The following is a 20,561-nucleotide window of genomic DNA, read 5'->3' as shown; positions in this document are numbered from 1 at the left end:
TCCGCGTAGTTCCGGGGCGGCGGCGGCGGCGGCGGCGAGAGGCCGCGCGGGCCTTGTGGGAGCTGTAGTTCGGCGGGGCCGCTCGCCCCGCTCGCCGCGGGTGTCCCCCCGCCCCGCGAGGCCATGCCGGGCTTCACCTGCTGCGTACCGGGCTGCTACAACAACTCGCACCGCGACAAGGCGCTGCACTTCTACACCTTCCCCAAGGACGAGGAGCTGCGGCGCCTCTGGCTCAAGAACGTCTCCCGGGCGGGCGTCAGCGGCTGCTTCAGCACCTTCCAGCCCACCACGGGCCACCGCGTCTGCAGCGAGCACTTCCAGGGCGGCCGCAAGTCCTACCTGGTGCGGGTCCCCACCATCTTCCCGCTGCGCGGCGTCAACGAGCGCAAGGCTCAGCGGGCCCGGCGCCCCCGCCCCGCCGCCGCCGCCGCCGCCGCCCCGCAGGGCCCCGCGGCCGCCGCCGAGGCCCCTGCAGGGGGCGCGGCCGAGGACGTGAAGCCCATCGACCTGACGGTGCAGGTGGAGCTCGGGGCCGCCGCCACCATCGGGCCCAGCCCCGTGCGGCTGCCGGTGCCGGTACCGCCGGCGGCGGCGGCGGGGGAGGAGAGCCCGGTGGAAGGCGGCCCCCCCGATCACTCGTACTCGCTGTCGTCGGGCACCACGTCGGAGGAGCTGCTGAGGAAGCTGAACGAGCAGCGCGACATCATCGCGCTGCTGGAGGTGAAGATGAAGGAGATGAAGGGCAGCATCCGCCGCCTGCGCCTGGCCGAGGCCCAGCTCCGCGAGGAGATCCGCGAGAAGGACCGGCTGCTCCACGCCGCCAGCGCCGGCACCCGCAAGCGCCACGGCCTCTGAGGGCTGCCGGGGCCCGGCCCGGCGCGGGGCTCTCCGTCCCGGAGCCTCCGCCGCCCTCGGTGCGGTGCCGGGCAGAGCAGAGGTGGGATGGACCGCGGCCCCTCGGTGCCCGGCTCAGCCCACGCCACAGCAGCCCCCAGCCGGGCAAGGCCTCTCTATCGGATTCCCCTGCCTGGACTGCATCAGCTCGGTGCCCAGCCCTGTTATCGCCACGACGTTACCCCCGGTGTCACCTCACACCGGGCCCATCAAACCCGCTCTGTGCCGGCAGTGTCAGAGCGCGCTGCTCGTAGCGTGGATGGGACCCGAGTCGTCACTAAGTGGACGTAGGGTATCAGTTTTCAGCAGATAAACTCGCTCTGTGTCAAGTGAGGTAACAGCAACACTACCCTGGAGAAGGCGTGTCCGACTGCCGCGGGCACTGTACCCATCATAGGAATGAATGGTCGGTGATGTCGCGTTCAGCCTCGCTCAGCGGAGGAAAGCTTTAGAAACCCTCTCAGGGTGATGTGTTTCTTCAGTAAATTACTGATGCCATAAAAGACTGTTCTTCCTAATGTGACAGAACCCCCAGATTAAAGAGTGTTCTTGTACCATGTAGTTTCTGCTTTCTCCGCAGCGTGGGCGTGTTGGTTACAGACGTCTTGATGCTCTTGACACCAGTAAGGATTTACAGTCTGGTACAAAGAACCCGGTGGCATTTGACAGCTGTAGTTTATCTTGTTGGCTTAAGACTCCCTCTAATGAAATGGAAGCTTTGTAACACATTGGAATTTTAATCCTTGGCTTTCATTCAGAGAACCGGGATCGAACAGAAGTGACTACCTGCAGTGGTTGCAAACCTTTGCTGTCTAATCCTAAACTAGTTGGCATGACTAATAATCTGTACATTAGGCAAGACCATACTAAAACCTGCTTGTGTGTTCTAAACCAAGATTTAAGAGTATTGTAACAAATCTATGTGGAATGATTGTGTAGTTTCTGTTTCTAGCCAGCATCAGTCCCTTCACTTTGTGCAACAGGAAACCAAATCAACGTTGGCTAGAAAGAGGGTGGAGTGAGGGTGGCAAAGCCATGGGTTTGGCTTGGTTAAGCACTTCCAGCCTAGCTGGTTGAACAGATCCCTCAGCAGTTTGGAGGAGGAGGAGAAGGAGAGTATCTGGTGCCCCGGCTCAGCCCTGTGGCGATGATGACGGATGTTGAGAACAAAAGGCACTTCACCACAGTGTGCCCATATTCATCTTCAAGGGAGGAATTCCCAGGTGTTCCCTGGGTCTGTGAGATCCTTCTGGAACCAGAGTGCGTTGCACTCGGTAGATTTGGATGTCACTTTTACTAAATTTTGTAGGGGTATTTTCTAAATGTAAAAAGTATCTTTAGTTTGAAATTATGTAATCTTTGTAACACTGGCTAATGTAGCTTTACAACCATCAGCTTCAACACTGTGTACAAGCGAACAAAAGGGCATCGTGGGGTTTTGTAGCCAGAGGTTTTTCTGTAGATCCCTGAAGGCTGTTCAGCTCCAGGTTGTCATAGCCTGCTATGTGATGCATGGGTCATTTTTTTATTAACGTGTGTGCCAAGTTGGATGGTCAACTGTAAGGATACTACATGTCTATCCACGTACTAAGTACTTCTCGTTACTTCAGTTTAACTTATTCTCCAATCTGATATGTAGCTCTCCAGCTCTGTGCTATACTGATTTTTCTGCGAGTCGAGTTAGCAGCAATTTTTTTTGTTTGGTTGGTTTGGCTTGTCGTTTTGGGTTTGTTGTTTTTTTTTTCTTTGTTTTGGTTTTTTTTTCCTTAGGACAAGCAGATACCTGCTCCACCATTTGATCTAACATATGTGATTGGTCCAGCAGCTCTAGATGCTTCCACCAAGACAACAGGCAGCACAACATCCCTCCTTGCAAATGAGGCTGGTTGTGCATCTGAGCTTGTTGAGAACGTGCATGTCGTGACAGTCGTGGTACTTTTTCTACCATTGGGATGCACTTCAGGATGTTCAGCCATTCAGCCTTGCTGGACTGGTTACCTGCTGGACTGTTTGACTTCTCCAGGTTACACTGAGGTGCTAACATGCTTAATTTTAATAAAGTATATTTTGTTTTCTTATGTTTCCTGTCTCCTTGTGGTGTAAATATGTATTTCTGAAAGATTTGTAGCTGTAGTTTGTCTTCTCTTTTGTAACATCTTTTTATTCTTTGTACGGCTGGAGCGGTGGGAATAGCTTTACATTTGAGTAGGGTGAGGAAGAGGAGTTTGAGGTCATTTCAGTGTAACACACACCTGTGTGTGCAGAGGTTGGAGCCATTTTGATGAGCAGTCAGTCACAGGGTGCTCTCTGTGTAACCAGGAGGGTTTTGAGCAGGGAACCAGGCTTCCCACAGGGCTTCCCCCAGCACGACTCTCCCGTCTAATGCCTGGTGGAGCAAGAGGAAGGCATGTCCTCCCATGAACCAGCCCCGTGCAGGGACGAGCTTTTGTGTACTCTTAGACCTTGTAATTCCACTTCCCAAAGTTCCTGGTTTCAGCTTCGTTTAGAGCTAATAGTCTAATAGCAAATGTAAACAGCAAAAAATTTCAGCTGTGCCTCAACCATCACATTTTTGTGTTGAACTGGGAATGTTAAATGCAGCTGCAGGATGGGGAGGTGATTGTCCTGCTCCACTCTGTGCTGGTGCAGCCTCACCTTGAGTCCTGGGAGCAGATTTGGGCACCACAGTATAAGAAGTATTTAAAGCTGTAACAGAGTATCCAAAGGAGGCCGTGAGGATGGTGGAGGAGAAGCCGTGTGAGAAGTGGCTGAGGACACTTGGCTTGTTCAAGAGGATACTGAGGGCAGAGCTTGTGGTGGGCTGCAGCTTCCTCAGGTGAGGCAGTGGAGGGACAGCTCTTGATTTCTGCTCTCTGTGACCAGTGACATGACATGAGGGAGTGGCTGGAGCTTCGCCAGGGGAGGTTTGGGCTGGATGTTAGGAAAACGTTCTTCACCCAGAGGGTGTCGGGCACTGGAACAGCCTTCCAAGGAGAGTGTTTGCAGCTGCGGGTCTGGCAGAGCTCAAGGAACGTTTGCACAACGCCCTCAAGTGTAACACGGGCCGCCAAAGGCGCCCAGCGGTGTCAGGATGGCCGAGCGGTCTAAGGCGCTGCGTTCAGGTCGCAGTCTCCCCTGGAGGCGTGGGTTCGAATCCCACTTCTGACAACTCGTACTTTTTGCATCGTGCTCGCCTGTAGTTAATAAACTAATTTCTTTAAACGGCGTTTTTCCCTTTTGATGGATTTTTTTTTTCATTCGCGCTCTCCAGCTTCCCCCCCCCTCCCCTTCCCCAACCAAAAGCGGCCGCCGAGCGGCGCAAAAGCAGCTGTCAGAAGTGGGATTCGAACCCACGCCTCCAGGGGAGACTGCGACCTGAACGCAGCGCCTTAGACCGCTCGGCCATCCTGACGTGCCGTCGCACGATATCCCAGAGTCGGCTCGCATCTTAGATGACAGCCGAGATGTCGTGTCCGGGCTCTGGTCACTGCCGGGATACCCCGGGGACAACACCGGACCCAGCCCGGTGTCCCGTCTCCATTAACGACCTGCGTGATGGGGCCCGGCACACCGTCGGTGGATGACACCAAACTGGGAGAAGTGGCCGATAGTCCAGAGGGTCCTGCTGCCACCCACAGGGACTGGACCGGCCCGAGGTACGGGCTGGCAGGAATCTCCTGGAGTGGAGGGTGATGAGGCACTACGCAGATTGCCCAGAGAAGCTATTGCCCAGAGAAGTGGCTGCGCTCTCCCAAGAAGTGTTCAAAGCCAGGTTGGACGGGGCTTGGAAAAACCTGATCTAGTGAATGATGTCCCTGCACGGCAGGAGGTTGAAACGACGTGCTTTATGGTCACTTCCAACACAAACCATTCCAGGATCAACCAAGGAGGCGCTTGTCGCCCGGCCCCCGCAGAGAAGCAACAGCAGGCACCAGGATGCGTTGCGGGCCACCAAATGTCCCCGGTGGACACCGAGCAGGACACGGCTGCACAGAAGGCAGGCGGTGATCCGGATTCCGTGGCCAGGATGAGGGGAGCGGAGGCTGTCGCGGCGGGGCAGCCCTTTGTCGGCGATAGCCGGTTCGGGGGCACACCGGGAGCGCAGCTGCGCCGGGCGGAGGCTCCGCCGCATCCCCGGCGGTGGCGGGGCGGGGGCAGCCGCGGGGCTCAGCCCGGCCGGCCCGGACCCACCCGCGCCCCGCCCGCGGAGGGGCTGTCCCGGGGCCGTCCCGGGGCCGGTGCGCGGCATGGCGGGGCTGCCCGGTGCCGCGCGCGCCCGGAGCGCCTCCCCGGGCTCCCCCCCGGTCCTGGACGGCTCCTTCTTGTTCTCGCCGCTCGGGTGGCTGATGTGCGCCCAGGCCGTGAGTACCGGGGAGGGGGCACGGCGGAGGGGGGAGGGCATCACCCACTTCGCTGCTTTTCTTCAGCTGCAAACACTCCGGGTTCCCTTTGGCTGCCACCCCGAACCCATCTCCGCTGTTTAACCCCAGTTAATCCCCAACCCTAAAACAGTGCAGCCCGCTCTCTCCTCCTTCCCCTTGTAAAGCCCGAGGAAAATTCGGATTCTTGTCCTTTGCCCTATGTAACTCCGCTCAACGCCCGGCAGTTTCCAGTGCCAGGCACGGCAGATCCACGCGGGCATCTCCGCAGGGCACAGCCAGTGGGTCGGGGGATGTGTGAAGCACAGTGACTCCAAATGAAGTGTGCTGGGGTTGCTCGTGGGGATTTCACACTCCCTGGACACTCCCAGCTCTCCAGGTTGTCCTCCCAGGCTTTGGCAGCTGCTCTCAGAGGAGCCCAAGGGTCTTTGCACCGTCAAACCGAGCAGCAGTATCATCTCCCCCTTGTTTCAGCATCGGAGACAACCACAGAATAATCTCCCGCTCCCCGGGACCTCGGGTGCCACATGAATGCACGTGGGTGGGCGTTCAGCTGTACACGGGGCCACGCTCGTCCTCTCTCCTCGGGGCAGCGTTGCGGGGGCAGCAATGGGATGTGCCCCGAGCAGCCTCTGTGAAACAGCTGGCACAGACGTGGCTCCTGGCTCCACATTCCAGCCCCCGGGCATGGAGGAGATGGTGGGACACAGGGACAAACATTCCGGGAAGGGGCTAGGAAGGATGCTGCTGGGGGTGCCTTGCAGGACCGTCAGGAAAGAGAGATGGAAGCAAGACCAGCGGCAGAGACCTCTCAACTCTGCAGCTGGTCCCACCTCTCCAGCCCCTTGCTCAGGCCAGACTGTTAAACAGGCTCCTGCTTTCCCCCATCAGCAGCCAGAGCAGGGCAGCTCACACATGCCACCTCCCACTCCTGCAGGAGACCCCTATCCATGTTTCTCTCCAGCACATATTTTGTGATCACGAGTGTTAGAAATGGATGTGACAGACAAGGAGGCATTGTCGGGGCAGCCGAGCACCAGGGCGTTAGAGGCGGGCAGGACAAAGGCTGTTGTGTTTCTGCCGTGACAATAGGCGGTGCGGGCTTACACAGAGGCACAGCGGCTTTCCAAGGAGCCCTTCTCCTGCCCGGCGTGCTCCTGTTTCCCTGGAGTGAGGGGAACCCAACTGCTGGTGGTGCTGGTGTGCCTGGGCTTGTGGCTGATGTTCTGTGTTCCACCTGCAGGAACCAGCCCCTGAACACGTTTCCTGTTTCACCCCACAGGTGCTCGGTTTACTGGTGTGGTCTCTCATCGCTGCCACAACGTACCACCTCCATGCGGCGTACGGCTGGGTGATGTTTGTGTCTCTCTTCTTCTGGATACTAACACTTGTTTTCTTCGTGATTTACCTCCTGCAGCTTCATGAGAAGTTCTACATGATCCCCTGGCCCCTCGTGGTGCGTAGCCGAGAGGGAGTGAGCGGAATCCCAAGTGGGAAACATTCTGGAAAGACAGTCTGGGAAGGATTCAGGCTTTTCTGGGCTGACAGAACAAAGTCTCCTGCACTTTGCACAATGACATGGTTTCATTCTGCCCCTCAGTCACGTAAAAAATCCTCAAACCAGAAAGTCCTGTGTCAGTCCAGAAACTGCTGCAGTCGTGGTATCAACCAAAAACCTCCCAGCACAACCTGGGGAGCATTTAATATGATGTTAACCAGACATTTGTTCCCAGTGCGAGAGGCTGTTCCCTTTTCCTCTGGTTCTCCTGGGGAATGGGGAGGAATGTGAAACTGAGCCTTTTGCTCTGTCTCATCCCAGCATGCATGAGCCTGAGCCCACACCTCACAACCTTCTCTTTGCTTTCCCCAGATGATGATCTACAATGCTGTGGCCACCGTGCTGTACATCACCGCCTTCGTGACGTGCTCAGCCGCCGTGCAGCCAACGTCCTGGCGGCAGTGGGACTACAACCGCAGAGCCGCCGCCTCCGTGAGTACTGGCGGGCAGGAGGGCTGAGGGGCTGGGGCAGCCACCGTGGTCACATGTGGGCTGTGCTCCTCTTCCAGTTCTTCGCCTGTGTCACGATGATCACCTACGGGGTGAGCACCTTCTTCAGCTTCCGCGCCTGGAAAGGGCTTGGCAGCAACGCGGCCACCAGCCAAGTGAGCGACCACGCGTAAGGAGTGGACAGCAAAGCCAGCCACAGGCCGCCCTGCGCCAGCTCGTGCCAGGTTTGGTGGCATGGAGCCTCGTGTGCCACCAGGGCTCGTTCTGGGACCAGCCTGCGCTGGCAGCAGTGGTCAGCACTGGGGCACGTGGATGCTGCCCTGTGGTTTCTGATGATGCTTCCAGCTGATGTGCCCACAGCACAACCCCACCAGGGGACATGGACTCGCTGGGGCTGCAGCTCCTGCTCATCCCTGGGGATCATCTGGATCCTCGCTGGAGCAGCTCCACTGAGGGGCTCAGCCAATTTGGCACACTCCAGTACTAAAATTCACTAACCCAAGCCCAGGCTCCCTTCTCTGCTCATTCACAGCTACAGAGCAAGTAATGCAATTAACGGGATGCAGAAACAGTGGCAGAACTGGAAGATAGGAGGCGAAGCAAAGGAAGCAGTCGTAACTGCTCTTGTATTGATTTCTAACAATTTGAATAGAAATTCTGTGCTTTAAATAAAAACATTCCTAAATCCAGCACTGGAATCTGTAATGAGAAAGTTTTTTTTGTGAGAAGGCAGCACACACAGCATGGCAGAGACAGCAGAGAAATCACTGCAGAGGTGACTGTCCCTTCCCACTCCATGTGGGTTTTACACCTGGCTATGGAAGGAACAAGTCCACAGGGTTCACCTCTCGCTCCTTTATGCACACACACCTCAGAGTGTGCATCCAAGACCACAAGAGCACAAAAGAGGTGCCAAGGCTTTGATCACTCCCTCCTCCTGGCTCAGCACCACGTTCCTGAATTCACCTAATTAACCAGTAAGTCAAATTTGCCCATTAGCTGCAGGTTGTTTTCAGAAATTATAATCAAGTCTGCAAAACTCTGGGAACACGGGCAGGATCAGTGCCTTGGGAGAGGGAAGAACCACACTGCTACCCCATGCTGCAGACCACAAATTCACCTTTCAGGTGCTTGTCAGAACCAGAAGTGATGCCCAGCCAGGCAGAGCAGCTTTTCCACCCTCCTTGTACAAGGTAGTGAAAGTGGATTGAGTTCAAAAGCTGAGCTACACTGCAAGTCTTACTGCATGCCCTGCATGGGAGAAGTTTTACCAGGTTGTCTGCAGTGGCAGCCTCAGGAAATGGAACTGCACTGATGGAAGGTGGAACTGAAAAGGAACTGAACACACTGCATTGGCCCCTGACAGATCTGCCTTTATTTGGCTGTCACTGAGTAAATCAAGGGTCAAATTTCCATAATTAGGAATATATAGACATATATATAAATCAGGAACAGTAAGAAAATTCAAAAATTAAATTAAGAAAAATTAACATGGGAGGTCACCATGGAATTCCACAGCCTAAAAAAAAAGTTTACTTATAAACACTGGTAAAGGACACCAGTGTCACAGCTTTCCAAACCCTGATACATTCCAAATTAGTTTTGTTAGCATTTCTCCAGATTCAGCTGCATCACCAGGCAACAGAAGCTGCAGAATCTACATCTTTCTGGGAAGGATGTGACCAAAGAAATGATGTGCTGTTCCTATAAAGCAGCTGATGGCTGATCAGCATGAATTCTGTCTTGGCACCTTGTAAACTACTTCCCTGCACACACTACCTTCTCAGTTAAAACCACATCCCTTTTATTGGATGAGAATTGAGCACCTTTTATTGCCAAAAGCCTGGCTGGATGGGACTGTGAGCAGCCTGGTCTAGTGGAAGGTGTCCCTGCCCATGGGAGGGGGTTGGAACTGTATGATGTCCAGTTAAGCAATGCTGCTGCAGGAACAGAATAAACTGTTCTCTGTGTTCAGCAGAGACAGGACAAAGAACAAGGAGCTCAAACTGCAGCTCAGGCACTTTATATCAGAGTGCAAAAGGCTCCCTGCAGCAGCAGCTGGGCACTGCAGAAAACTGCCTGGACAAACCACTTCTAAGAAGATCCTGACAGACACATAAGAAGTTTGGGCAGAGCTGGGGAAAAGAAGGCTGCCTCTCACAGTCTCTTCCACCTACCTTGTAAAAGGATATAAAAATTCCAGAAAGCTTTGATTTCACCCCCTGGAGAGGGGCCCACAGTCCTGGCCCTGCCCCACCACACACCCACTGCCCTCACAGCTGCAGTGGAGCCAAGTCCCCTCTGTCCTGTCTGTCTCTCAGGAATTGCTGCCTTTCACCTCTGAAATTTGAATAGACCTAGCTTAAATTACAACAGAACTCCCTTCAGAACGATTTGTTTAATGGTTTAATGAAGTCACCACTAATGCACTGCTTAAATCCAGACTTCGACCTTCTTTTTCCTAGAAACATGGAAGAAAAATCCGTGACTCCACGCTGTTTTGGAATAAGCATTTCAAAAATTGAAACAGGCAACACATTCTCTGCTGCATCAAATCGATGCAAAATTACATGTTACTTGAGCATCTGTGATTGAATGTGAACCCAACAAGATTGTGCAGAAATCCCTGGTGCAAGGGGGCTCTTGCCCTGGCAGTGTCTGTCCTTGTCACAGCAAAGTCTTGCTCACATGTGGTCAGGAATGCTGAGCCAGTGGCTCAAGGATCTATTGAAATCTGGCTCCTGTCATTTGCCTCTCAGGAGACCCCAATCTGCAAATCCCAACTGGAACTCCTCCTGCTGCTGACTCTTTCTCTTCAGCCTGTCCCCATTTCCACAAAATTCACAGGGATAGGGAAGGGGCAGAAGCACAACCACAACTGTGACTCTTTTGCTCCTTGCCGAACAGGACCGGAGAGACACTGGAGAGCACTGATTTTCATGTTGCCAGGAAAAACCTCATCCAAAAACCTTAGCACTTTTCTTTATTCCTCCAGATGGCACAGAGAGGAGGAGAAAACAAATGAAAGAGGTTTAAAAAGCTAATTTTGGATACACTAGGGATAAAAAACCCCAAAAAAACTATAGAATCAGAATGGCCAAGGTGGGATCTCTGGAGGTCATCTGGTCCAAACCCCATTCTCAAGCAGGGCCACTCAGGACCATGTCCAGACAATTTTAGAGTATCTCCAAGGATGCAGACTCCACAACCTCTCTAGGCAAGGAAGCTGTGAGTGCTCAGAGACCTTCACAGTGAAAAAGTGTTCCCTTCTGCTCATTTGGAAAACAGTGTTCACACATGCAGGAAGTGTGTGTTCCTCAAGAGCTGGTCCACATGCCAGCTTCATTCATGTTTTCTAGAAATTATTATACATGCAGTTTGAGTTTAAAAAGTCACTCAGTGAACTCATTTTTCTTATGGCTCTGGTACAGCCTTTGACTAAATACTGTGACCTACTGCAGTAATTTCTCCTTTGGCACTCTCAGGTGGAGCTACACAAAACCAACAGCCACTGTGCCAATGAAAATAAACAAGGTGACATACTCACAGCTCTGTATTCCAAGAACATTTCTTTGAAAGCCAGAAAGTCTGTAAATGTGAGAAGCAGATCAAATATATCACCTGGCATCTCATCTTTGTGTTGTCTACAGAGAAAAGAAGTTGGGTTATGAGAAAATTGTGTGAGAAAAATTCACTGTTTTAAAATGGTACAAGGTCAAAAAGGACAAGTAGAACAATATCAATATTTTAAAAAGAATGTTTTTTGTGGTGTATCGCATAGCAAAACTGCAGCCAAACATTACCATGCAGTATTTCCAATTCAAATACATTATTACATTTATATAAATCCAAGACATAAGAGTATCACACACCAGTCCTTGAAAACCAGACCTCTAAACAGGAGTAACACTCAACCAACATTTCTCTATTTATGTATCTTGAGCACTGGAACAGCCAGACATTCCCTTGGAAGGTAAGAAGAGTTGGGGAGGGGCAGAGATGCTCATCCACAGCTCTTAAGACTGATTACTGACAATCCTTGGTACAGGACTTATGATGAAAACATCTTGGAAGAAAGGCTCTGTACTTCCATGTCAGCAAATTTCAACAAGCCTTCCTTAGCAGACAAGGGTTGCGTTTTTGTTTCTGTTTTTTTAAAAATTTTTTAAAAAAATATTTAATTATTTTTTAAAAATCTCCTCCAAAAGGAGCTTTACCTTAAACAGCCAGTTTTCTGTGTAAATTCAGAAATTTAGAGCAGCAGGACATGCTGAAGTGGACATGGCCTGTGTGAACACTTCTTTTTTTATGTTGAAGTGGAACCAGTATCTAAAGGGAGAACAGTCAGACCTAAGATTTAATCTAGATAAAAAGAATTGAGAGGCACATAAGCCACCCCTCAACCAAAAGCAAAGCAGACTTACTGCAACGACACTGTGAAAGCAACCATGTCAAACCCACGAATCCGATCAAGCAACTTCTCTTCAATGTATTTCTCTACTAAAGAGATCTGCAAAAAAAACCAAACAAACCATCCCAATAAGATCACAACAGATTTCAGAAGCAGATTTCAAGCAGTATCCCTACACTGACACTTTCCTGGCACTCTGCATGATCCTCACTGGGCACAACTGCAGATTCCTCTGTGGGTTTTGCTGGTTCTGTTCTCACACCAGCCCTGAGGCACAGAGCTGCACATTTTTTGCTGGGGATATTGGTGACAACAAACACTGACTATTTGTATTAAGGAAAAAAATATTTTCAACTCATTTAATGGTACTGACTAGTAGACAGGTTTAGATTCTTGATTATGCTTTGCATGAAGAATGTGATTGAATTGTCCAATACAAGAAATAATACAACTGGAAAAGAAGAAACTTTGTTTGCACACATGCTAAACACATTATTTACTACAGCAATAGGCTAAATTTCTATTCAAGAAAGCTACGCAACTTCCAAAGTATCTCTGGGAAATTTCATGTGAAACAATGAGAAAGGAATCCAAAGCTTCAGGAAAACCTTTCTCACTCACAGATCATGGCTGTGCTTCTGAAGGAGACAGGAGGCAGCACAGCAGGAATCATGTTGGGATCTGCTCTATGTAAGCCCAGTATTTTATAAAGGGAGAACTATATAAAAATAAAAAAGCAATACATTTGAAACATTGGAAAAGGTATCTTACATATTCATTAAAAATGTCAGTATAGACAAGCTTGTTTTCTTCTGAGTCATCAAACTCCTGGTAGTGCTTCTCCAAAAAATTCCTCTGTATTAACTGGAAATCATCATCTGTGCCACAACAAAAATGCATCACAGAGTTAGGAGTTTAGTCATTCTTTCTCTAACACAAACCCCACATTCACTGGTCCTTTGCTTCCCTGCTGTAACCACAGAGCCCTGCACACGTGCAGAGTTCATCACATCAGCACTGCAGCTGCTGCCAAACCACCACTTCTGACCCATCTGTGAGAGGACAGAGGCAGCTGGGGGAGTATTACCAAAATAGTCCTCCTACCCTACATTTATTAATAAAGTTATTTATTCTGAACCCTTTTTTGTTCAGGCTCTCAAGTCAGCAAAATGCCTGTATTTTTTATTAAGTGAATACCTCTTCCCTGCAAGAACTGAAAGTAAGCTTTTTCTTTGAATTTAAAAATATTAGTGAAACTCCCAGATTAATTTTCAATTGCCAAAGAGCTTTTTTCCAAAAGATGAGTAAAAATAAACGTGGTAGATCACCATGGAATTCCACAGAAGAGGTCTAAAAAACAAGTTTATTTTACTGGTAAAGGACACCAGTCACAGCTTTCCAAACCCTGACACATTCCAAATTAGTTTTGTTAGCATTTCTCCAGATTCAGCTGCATCACCAGGCAACAGAGGCTGCAGAATCTACATCTCTCTGGGAAGGATGTGACCAAAGAAATGATGTGCTCTTCCTATAAAACAGCTGATGGCTGATCAGCATGAATTCTGTCTTGGCACCTTGTAAACAACTTCCCTGCACACACCACCTTCTCAGTTAAAACCATCTGGCAACATGTTTAGCAGCCCTGTTGTTGTACCTACTTGCAGACCTTACCCATTATGATATCCTCCAGATAGCCAACAACTGCATCAAACTCATCAGAAGTGGCAGAGCTGAAAGCAAAGGAAGACAGGACTGCATAAATACATATTTTGACCACAGCATAAATTAAAGTTAAAATGAAAATGTGTTAACAAAAGCCTAAGTAGAAATAAACCCAGTAATTACAAGATAACTGAAAAACTTCCTAGCTTCAACAAAATAATCACATGGCACTGATGAGAAGACTGCTCCATGGAGATTCTCATCAGGCCTCTACTATATTTCCTCCCAGTAAGGTGCCTAATTGCAAGAAAGAATAAATGTTGTTTTACTGGCATTAGTGTCAAGGTAATTCTAGTTCTGGTGCAAAAGAATGCAAAGAGTGTAATTAGAACAGCAAATTAAGCCTTTTTCAAGCCACAAATCCCAGCTGCTACCAGTCTCCCTTCTCTTTCCTGCATTAACTCCACATGGTGATCACAGAACTGTGGATACTCTAGAGAATATTTTGAAATACTTGGTCTTGTGGAACAACTTAAACTGAATGTATACACAAGTATTACATAACTGAAGAAACTTAATGCAAGAACCATCCTGATGTGCTCCAAATAAATGGGATAATCTCCTAAAGTTATTCTATCACGAGCAACTACAAAACAGCATTATGGATCAGAAGTCATCCAGAGAAGAAACCTTTGGTACCAGCATCAGGAGTCTGGATCTATTATTGTGCAACTTGTTCAGACACAGTAAATAATCCACAGGATGTCTCTGGCATTCACAGCTCATCTTTAGTGGGAGATGGACTTTTCCTATATTCTCCAAGGGATGAAAGACAGGCTTTTCACACACATGAGGGAAACAAGTCTCAAGGAAATAGGGACATTTGTCTTTAAGAAAAAAATTAGCTTCGATCAGTGAATACACCATTTAAATTCTATTGAATGTCTCTTTCTCATCAGTAAACAGAGCAGGACAGCCGTTCAGACTAAGTTTTGAAAAGCTCATTAAAGTTACTTTGCTATTAGAGAATACTCCAGTGAAATTAAGCCAGCAGTAGTTTAGCTGACAGTTTAACTACAATCCGTCTCGCTCTGATGAGGAAAAACTAAGAAATATTTGATTTAAAAAGGCAGCTGATCAGAAGCTATATCCTAGCAACAACATTCCTGATCCTGGGAGACGAGTGGAGCCAAGGCAAGGCTGGAAGAGCCCAGGAGAGGGCGGCACAGGGCCGGGAGCGGGGCTGGCCGAGGGGACACACCCGGGCTGGCAGAGGGGACACACCTGGGCTGGCCGAGGGACACACCCGGGCTGGCAGAGGGGACACGCCTGGGCTGACCGAGGGGACACAGCTGGGCTGGCAGAGGGACACACCCGGGCTGGCCGAGGGACACAGCTGGGCTGGCCGAGGGACACACCCGGGCTGGCAGAGGGGACACAGCTGGGCTGGCCGAGGGGACACGCCTGGGCTGACCGAGGGGACAGAGCTGGGCAGCTCACATGGGCTGCGGGCAGGGGGCTCAGTGCTTCCCCCAGCAGGTACGGGCAGTAGATTTTGCTATGGATAATTTCCACTCTGCTCCTCTCCAAATAAATGCTACTGCTAGTTTTATAGCTTATCCTAACAGCAACAGAGAAAGCGTTAATTTAAAGCCTGGTTTAAGTGTGTGCAAATAATGGAATTTTAACTGTTTCAAAAGACACCAGTTCTATCTCTTTATACAAAACGTGCATCCACACATCTACAGAGACACGGGCTCACCAGTCCTGTGGTTTAACTCCCTGTCACACCCAGTTTGGACCAGCATACCCTGTGCTGCTGAGACAACCCAAGCACCAGGCCCTTTGTGAGACTCTGAGGCTGAAAGAGTTAAATCCATGCATGACAGAGGCACAGCCACACATCCCCTTCTGCCACAACTCTTAGGAGAAGAGTACTGCAGACATTTGTGGGGTGAAGCTGCATCTTAGCATATGCCAGTGTGTAATTGGTGGAGGTCACCTGTGAATGGTCTCAGGTTTAGAAGGAATGCACTCAAACACAGAGGAAGAGTCTCTCCTGTCAGTATCCAGGAGATAAGACAACAAACACTCTTGAAAAGGAGATATTCTGAATTTTAAATGAACTCCAAAAAAGAGTAATTTCTAGCCTTACAGAGTTTGTTTTGATCCCTCAGCCAGAGCTACCCAGTGCTATGCTGACCAGTGATATTTAGTTTGACTTCACTTAAACTCTGTGCTGATGTTACTTCCACTTTCAACTTTGCATTCTGAACCTTTGTTCTCCTAAGAGGCAGAATCTGCTAATTAGTGTGGTACAAATTCATCCATGTAATTACATACATATTAAGATATTTTAATTAGCAATCAGCTTACTGAAAATCTGACACATGAGAACGTAGCATACTCACGTGGCTAAATCCAAACTTTCTCCATCAGAAGTCTCCATTGCTCCTGCCTAGCCAGAGTGGCAGAGACAATCTGTATGCTGTTGGTGCTAGTAGTTATTTCTTCTTTTTACCAAAGTGCTAAGGAACAACATGACTTAGTGTTAATACAAATTCAATTGCTAAATTACCATACACATCCCAAAGAAGCGTAAGAGCAGATCGGGAGATAAATTTTAATTCTTAAAAACAGGAATTCCAACATCACCTTCTTCCAAAATTCTTGCTACTATTTTTCTGTAATAACCCAAATTCTCCAGAAACTGCCCATTCAGAGAACAGGCTCAAAAAGCAACCAGTCCCTATAAAAGGGTTTAGGATCACCTCTACATCTTCCCTCCTGAAACACCTATGAGTGACAATTATAGAAACGAAGCCAGGCGAGATGAAGGCGCCGCGCTGCTGCAGTGTGTCCCGGAGCAGCTCGCAGGCCAGGCTTGGGCTGGCGGGGCCAGCGGCTGTGTCCCGGCCGGATCTCGGCCCGGGGCTGGGAGGTACTGACCCGCCGGGGACAGAGCACACGGCACCCCGGGCCGCTGCCCATGGGAACCCTCCGCTCCCGCCGGCCCCCGCAGCACCCCTGAGCATCACCGCTCGGGAGATGAACCCCCTGTCCCTCCTCAGCACCCAGCCCGCCTCTCTCTCTCTCTCTCCTCGAAGGGACGGAGCACAGCGGGCCGTCACGCTCCCTGTGCACAAAGCGCCCTGGCAGTGGCATCCCCCCGTTCCCCGTCCCCGTGTCCCCTCGCCCATTCTCGTCCCCACAGCCCGCGTCCCCCGCGCCGCCCCGCCCGCACCCACCGCCCTCAGGCCGGCGCGCAGCCCCCTCCCCGCGGGCCGTCTCCTGGGGAACGCGCTCTTCCGCCCCGCCCGCAGCCAATCGCAGCGCGGCTACGGCGCCGCTAGGCCCGCCCGCAGCCAATCGCAGCGCGGCTCAGCAGCGCTGGACCCGCCCCCGGGCCGCCCGCCCAATCAGAGCGCGGGAAGGTGGCGCGGGAGGGCGGAGCCGCCGCCATGGCGGGCTGGGGAGCGCGTCCTGTGCCGGGACAGGGACACGGCGGGCAGGGAGGGACAGGGAGACAGCAGGATTAGCTTCAGGATTGGCTTTGGGTTCCTCGTCAGAGAGCAGAGCTCCGGGGGCTGGGCACATCCGGCCGCTGCTGCAGCCCAGCGACCCTCGAGGTGACCCGGGGCACGTATGTCCCACCCGAGCGCCCACACGCGAAAAGGAATTAAAGAACAACAAACAGCCTTCAGGATGTTTTTATTGTTGAATGGACAACTTTGCTACAATTCATTTTCCCCGGTGAGGGCCTGTGCAGTCACCAGCCCGCAGCCCTGTCCCCCAAGCCACAGGAGGAGCAGGGAGTGAGGGTGACACCGCACTGCTCAGGGAGTACCCAGCTTGACAAAGATGCCAAAGAAAGCCAGTCAAAGTGTACAGTCTTTCCCTTTGTGAAATGAACAGGACAGTTCTCTGCAACACAGCTCCCTCCTCTGCCACCGTTGGCTTCCTGGGCCCAGCACCAGCTGCATGGAAGACAGGCTGGGGCAAAATTTTCCAAAGCATTCACATCTTTTCAATACAGAACACAGGCACTTAGGCCCATGTCCACAGAGGCAGTGAGGCTAAGGTCACCTCCATTTCAAGAGGAGACCTGATGCCTGGAAGCCACTGTGGATGTGAGCCTGAAGACCTTAATCTCATACAGCAGTTGATACGAATTAGGTGTCCTAGGCACTTCTGAAAATTTTACCTCAGTTAATCTTGGCCAGGGAAACCAAAGCCCTGAAGTTACTAGACTCTATTAAGGCAGAGTTCAAAATGGTTCTGTCCCACTTTTCCCCTAAAGTAGGATTTGTAACTTTGTACCTTAGGGATAAAAGCTCGTCATTGCATTTGGAAGCGCTTAAAACTTCATTTCAAGTGATTCTGAATTTTCAACACCCTTGTGGCAGTGATGGCAGTCACGTTTGCTCATTGAACACCGAGCTGGAAGGGACTCAGCCCTGACTGAAAACATGGATACAGCAAAACATTGTACAGTCAGTGAGGAAATGAGATCCCTGTGGCACAGATTTGCCAGTCTGACTTCAATCAAACCAGGCATCCAAGGTGGAAGAGAATCCACATTTTAGCAAAAACACTAACCAGCACTCTGCTTCTGGAGTCAGTCTACATTTGGACAAAAGTCAACATGAAAATGATGGACAGAAATTTCCTAATTCACACACCTCTGGATGAAGTTCAGCACCCTTGAGTCAGCAAAGGCAGAAGGTGAAAGGAGTTGCTAGAGAGCTGGATTCTGGGACCTGTGTGCAGAGCTCTCAGCTCCTACTGAGGTCAGTAGGAAGCCAGAGCGTTCAGCAGGAAGAAGCAGCCTCAGCTCTGCTTTGTTAGTACTTCATAGTACAATAAAGATAATAAATGATTTTAAAAATAAGCTACATCACACCATGAGAATTCACTACAACAGCCTCTGCTGCTGAATCACTGCCAAGAAGTGGGATGGTTTTGGTGTAAGTTGTGTGTGAATTAGTAAAGTTCTACTATACAGACAGATAATTTAAAAAAATCGACCTGTGCAAGACGTGGAAGATACAGAGTAACGTCCTCAGTTGGTGCAAAATAAGCAGAACCCCACTGATTTTTGTGCTACTTCACTGACACCAGCTGTGAACCCTGATTCCTTGTAGAAACCTAGTAAAAGTCAAGAGCTGCCTACTGAAGTGCATCCTTAACATACAAACATCACAAATGTGTAATTAAAGTGGAGCAGAGATTCCCACTGTATGATCCCTACCAAAAATAGGAAGTGTGGCCCCAAACCTGCTCAGAGCAGGACTGACACGTGGCAAGCAAGGTGCATTTTTAAGGAGTTAAGAATAAGACTGAAATTGCTATCCAAATAACCTTGTTTTAAATAAACTGGTCCAGAATTCTCCTCTTTGAAGATATATTCACTTTGGAAAAATTGAGCTAACTTTCAAAAACAACACTGATTTAAAAAGATGTTCAATGATACCTTAAAAAATACCCAGAATATCAAATTAATTCCAGTCCAGCATTGTAATTAGTTAAGAATACCTCCTGAAAATTATAACCTCACAAAAAAAGTGGGTACTGAAGTTAAAAGCATCAGAAACGTTATGTACTTGAAAATACCACTGATCTTTTAACATTTAAAAACAAATCAGAACATTCTTTGGAATCACCAAGTTATTAAAAACCTGTGAGTTTCTCTACAGTCTCCACACTGTCTTTTCAAATCAGTCTGTGTACAGATTCAGTCTTTGAGCAGTTTCATATCGGAAAACACAGAGTCTCTGACCAGCAGGAGGCTACATTAAACAGGAAAACATTGGCATTCTCTTTTTAGTACTGACTTCTGCCAAAAATAGAGACTTTCGAGCACAAGACAGCACAGCCCTGTTTTAGGAGATACTTATTTTCTCTTCTTTTCTAAAATGCATTGTATGTGTACTTCCAGTGCAAATTTTTTCAGCACTTGTGACAGGCGAGAAGGAAAGGGGGAAGAAGAGACAACTCCCTCTGCTCTTGCTCGGAGGAACCAATAGCCATAGCTCCTGACTGCTGAAACCAGCTCCCATTGCTGGCAGCTGGAAATAGCTTATTAAAGATTTCGGTTTTAAGATAAACAGATTACAGGTTAGCATGAAATCTGGCCGTGGCTATGGTTCTATGTGCATAAAGATTGGTTAGAGATGCTTTCCCCTTTCATTATTGGTTGGAGTTCATTAAAAACAAGTCTGTGGTATTTCTCCACATGTGTCATGAAATGTGAGAGATCTGTCTGACTCGAGTTTGTATTTCCTGTCGACACAAAGGGCAGGTCTCCAGTTGCAAGGCACACTCCATGCACAGGTCACTGAAGGAGAAGAAAAATCAGTTAAAGCCTGCTTTTACAGTATGAAAAAGTAAACAACAACAAAATAATACAAGCACTAAGCAGTTTAGTCAGCCTGCCAGAGACACAGTCAAGTCCCTCAGTGTGCAGATTAAGCATTGCAAGTCAGGTGTTGTGGATCCATTTACAGGCTTTGAGAGGAGCTCCTGCTGCTCTGCTGCTCAGCATCTCCCAGAGCTGCAGCTGCTCCTGCAGTTGGTCAGGATCCCACTTCCCTGTGTTCATTAATCCTAGCAGTCACTCTGCTCTGGAGAGCAGCAGCCCCAGTGCCCTGCAGCACTTCTCCCCTTCTTGTTGACACACACACACCAAGCACATCTCTCTGGAGCTTTCCAGCAGCTAGATGCATGACAAGACTCCTTCCATGAGTGCTCTAAAAACCCTAAGGAATTGGATTTAACTGGATTAATTTCCTATTAGGCTGCTTAAAAGCAGGAAAGTGCTATTATGGTATAATTCGTATTGCTGTCCCATTTTTAGCTTTTAGAGGAATTTGTTACTTGAGACAAACCATTTGTTGAACATTCAATGAGTATTTGAGTATATTATGAATTTTGTGCTCTCCTCTTGTGATCTGGATTTCACAGCACCAGTATCAAGTACTAATCAGTAAAGCCTTTACCATCAGGGAATTAAGACTCAGTACCCAATGCAGCACACAGAAGTAGCCTCAGTACTTCCTCAAACACAAACACAATTAGGGATTCAATCTGCTCAGGTCTAGGATGAGGGCAACAGTGGGAATACTGTGTTTAACTTCTACATGTCACATCCTTAAAAGGATGGGAGGTTATTTCCTTTATCCCAGGGACTCAAAGAAGAGCAGGAGCT

General features: G+C 49.5%; 4 protein-coding genes and 2 non-coding genes across 6 annotated transcripts in view; 3 read left to right on the top strand and 3 right to left on the bottom strand.

Annotated features, from left to right (window-relative positions):
• Nucleotides 1-123: 123 nt before the first annotated feature.
• Nucleotides 124-2,972, top strand: THAP11 (THAP domain containing 11). The gene has a single exon (XM_085071573.1). It carries the CDS (start codon nucleotides 124-126, stop codon nucleotides 853-855), a length of 732 nt encoding a protein of 243 aa, XP_084927699.1. The 3' UTR covers nucleotides 856-2,972.
• A 1,007-nt stretch (nucleotides 2,973-3,979) lies between these two features.
• TRNAL-CAG (transfer RNA leucine (anticodon CAG)) lies at nucleotides 3,980-4,062 on the top strand. Its single transcript has one exon. It is a non-coding gene; the product is annotated as a tRNA-Leu (tRNA).
• A 161-nt stretch (nucleotides 4,063-4,223) lies between these two features.
• TRNAL-CAG (transfer RNA leucine (anticodon CAG)) lies at nucleotides 4,224-4,306 on the bottom strand. The gene has a single exon. It is a non-coding gene; the product is annotated as a tRNA-Leu (tRNA).
• Nucleotides 4,307-5,096: 790 nt separating this feature from the next.
• PLLP (plasmolipin) lies at nucleotides 5,097-7,718 on the top strand. Its single transcript, XM_085071565.1, has 4 exons — nucleotides 5,097-5,255; nucleotides 6,556-6,729; nucleotides 7,144-7,263; nucleotides 7,341-7,718. Exons 1-4 carry the CDS (start codon nucleotides 5,142-5,144, stop codon nucleotides 7,452-7,454), a joined length of 522 nt encoding a protein of 173 aa, XP_084927691.1. The 5' UTR covers nucleotides 5,097-5,141; the 3' UTR covers nucleotides 7,455-7,718.
• A 1,946-nt stretch (nucleotides 7,719-9,664) lies between these two features.
• Nucleotides 9,665-16,674, bottom strand: ARL2BP (ARF like GTPase 2 binding protein). The gene is made up of 7 exons (XM_085071574.1): nucleotides 16,603-16,674; nucleotides 15,766-15,882; nucleotides 13,364-13,422; nucleotides 12,464-12,570; nucleotides 11,706-11,791; nucleotides 10,829-10,925; nucleotides 9,665-9,742 (listed from the first exon to the last, which is right to left on the bottom strand). The coding sequence occupies exons 2-7, from the start codon at nucleotides 15,801-15,803 to the stop codon at nucleotides 9,680-9,682; spliced, it is 450 nt and encodes a 149-aa protein (XP_084927700.1). The 5' UTR covers nucleotides 15,804-15,882; nucleotides 16,603-16,674; the 3' UTR covers nucleotides 9,665-9,679.
• Nucleotides 16,675-17,048: 374 nt separating this feature from the next.
• Nucleotides 17,049-20,561, bottom strand: part of RSPRY1 (ring finger and SPRY domain containing 1) — a 37,356-nt gene continuing 33,843 nt past the window's right edge. The window contains exon 16 of the mRNA XM_085071564.1: nucleotides 17,049-19,691. Coding sequence (XP_084927690.1) covers nucleotides 19,595-19,691 — 97 coding nt within the window. The 3' untranslated portion in view covers nucleotides 17,049-19,594. The remainder of the gene's footprint in view (nucleotides 19,692-20,561) is intronic.

Source organism: Lichenostomus cassidix, chromosome 11 (genome assembly GCF_008360975.1).
Source record: "Lichenostomus cassidix isolate B80296 chromosome 11, HeHo_3.0, whole genome shotgun sequence".
Classification (NCBI taxonomy): domain Eukaryota; kingdom Metazoa; phylum Chordata; class Aves; order Passeriformes; family Meliphagidae; genus Lichenostomus; species Lichenostomus cassidix.
This window is presented reverse-complemented; position numbering and strand designations above follow the sequence as displayed.

Coding starts and splice junctions, on each gene's coding strand:
- ARL2BP (XM_085071574.1), bottom strand. CDS start 15,803: ATGGAGACTTCTGATGGAGAAAGTTTGGATTTAGCCAC. Junction 12,571..13,363: donor TCTGGAGGATATCATAATGG/GTAAGGTCTGCA, acceptor GTTGTGGCACAG/ATGATGATTTCCAGTTAATA. Junction 11,792..12,463: donor CTGACATTTTTAATGAATAT/GTAAGATACCTT, acceptor TTTTTTTTGCAG/ATCTCTTTAGTAGAGAAATA.
- PLLP (XM_085071565.1), top strand. CDS start 5,142: ATGGCGGGGCTGCCCGGTGCCGCGCGCGCCCGGAGCGCCTCCCCGGGC. Junction 5,256..6,555: donor GGCTGATGTGCGCCCAGGCC/GTGAGTACCGGG, acceptor TTCACCCCACAG/GTGCTCGGTTTACTGGTGTG. Junction 7,264..7,340: donor ACCGCAGAGCCGCCGCCTCC/GTGAGTACTGGC, acceptor CTCCTCTTCCAG/TTCTTCGCCTGTGTCACGAT.
- THAP11 (XM_085071573.1), top strand. CDS start 124: ATGCCGGGCTTCACCTGCTGCGTACCGGGCTGCTACAACAACTCGCAC.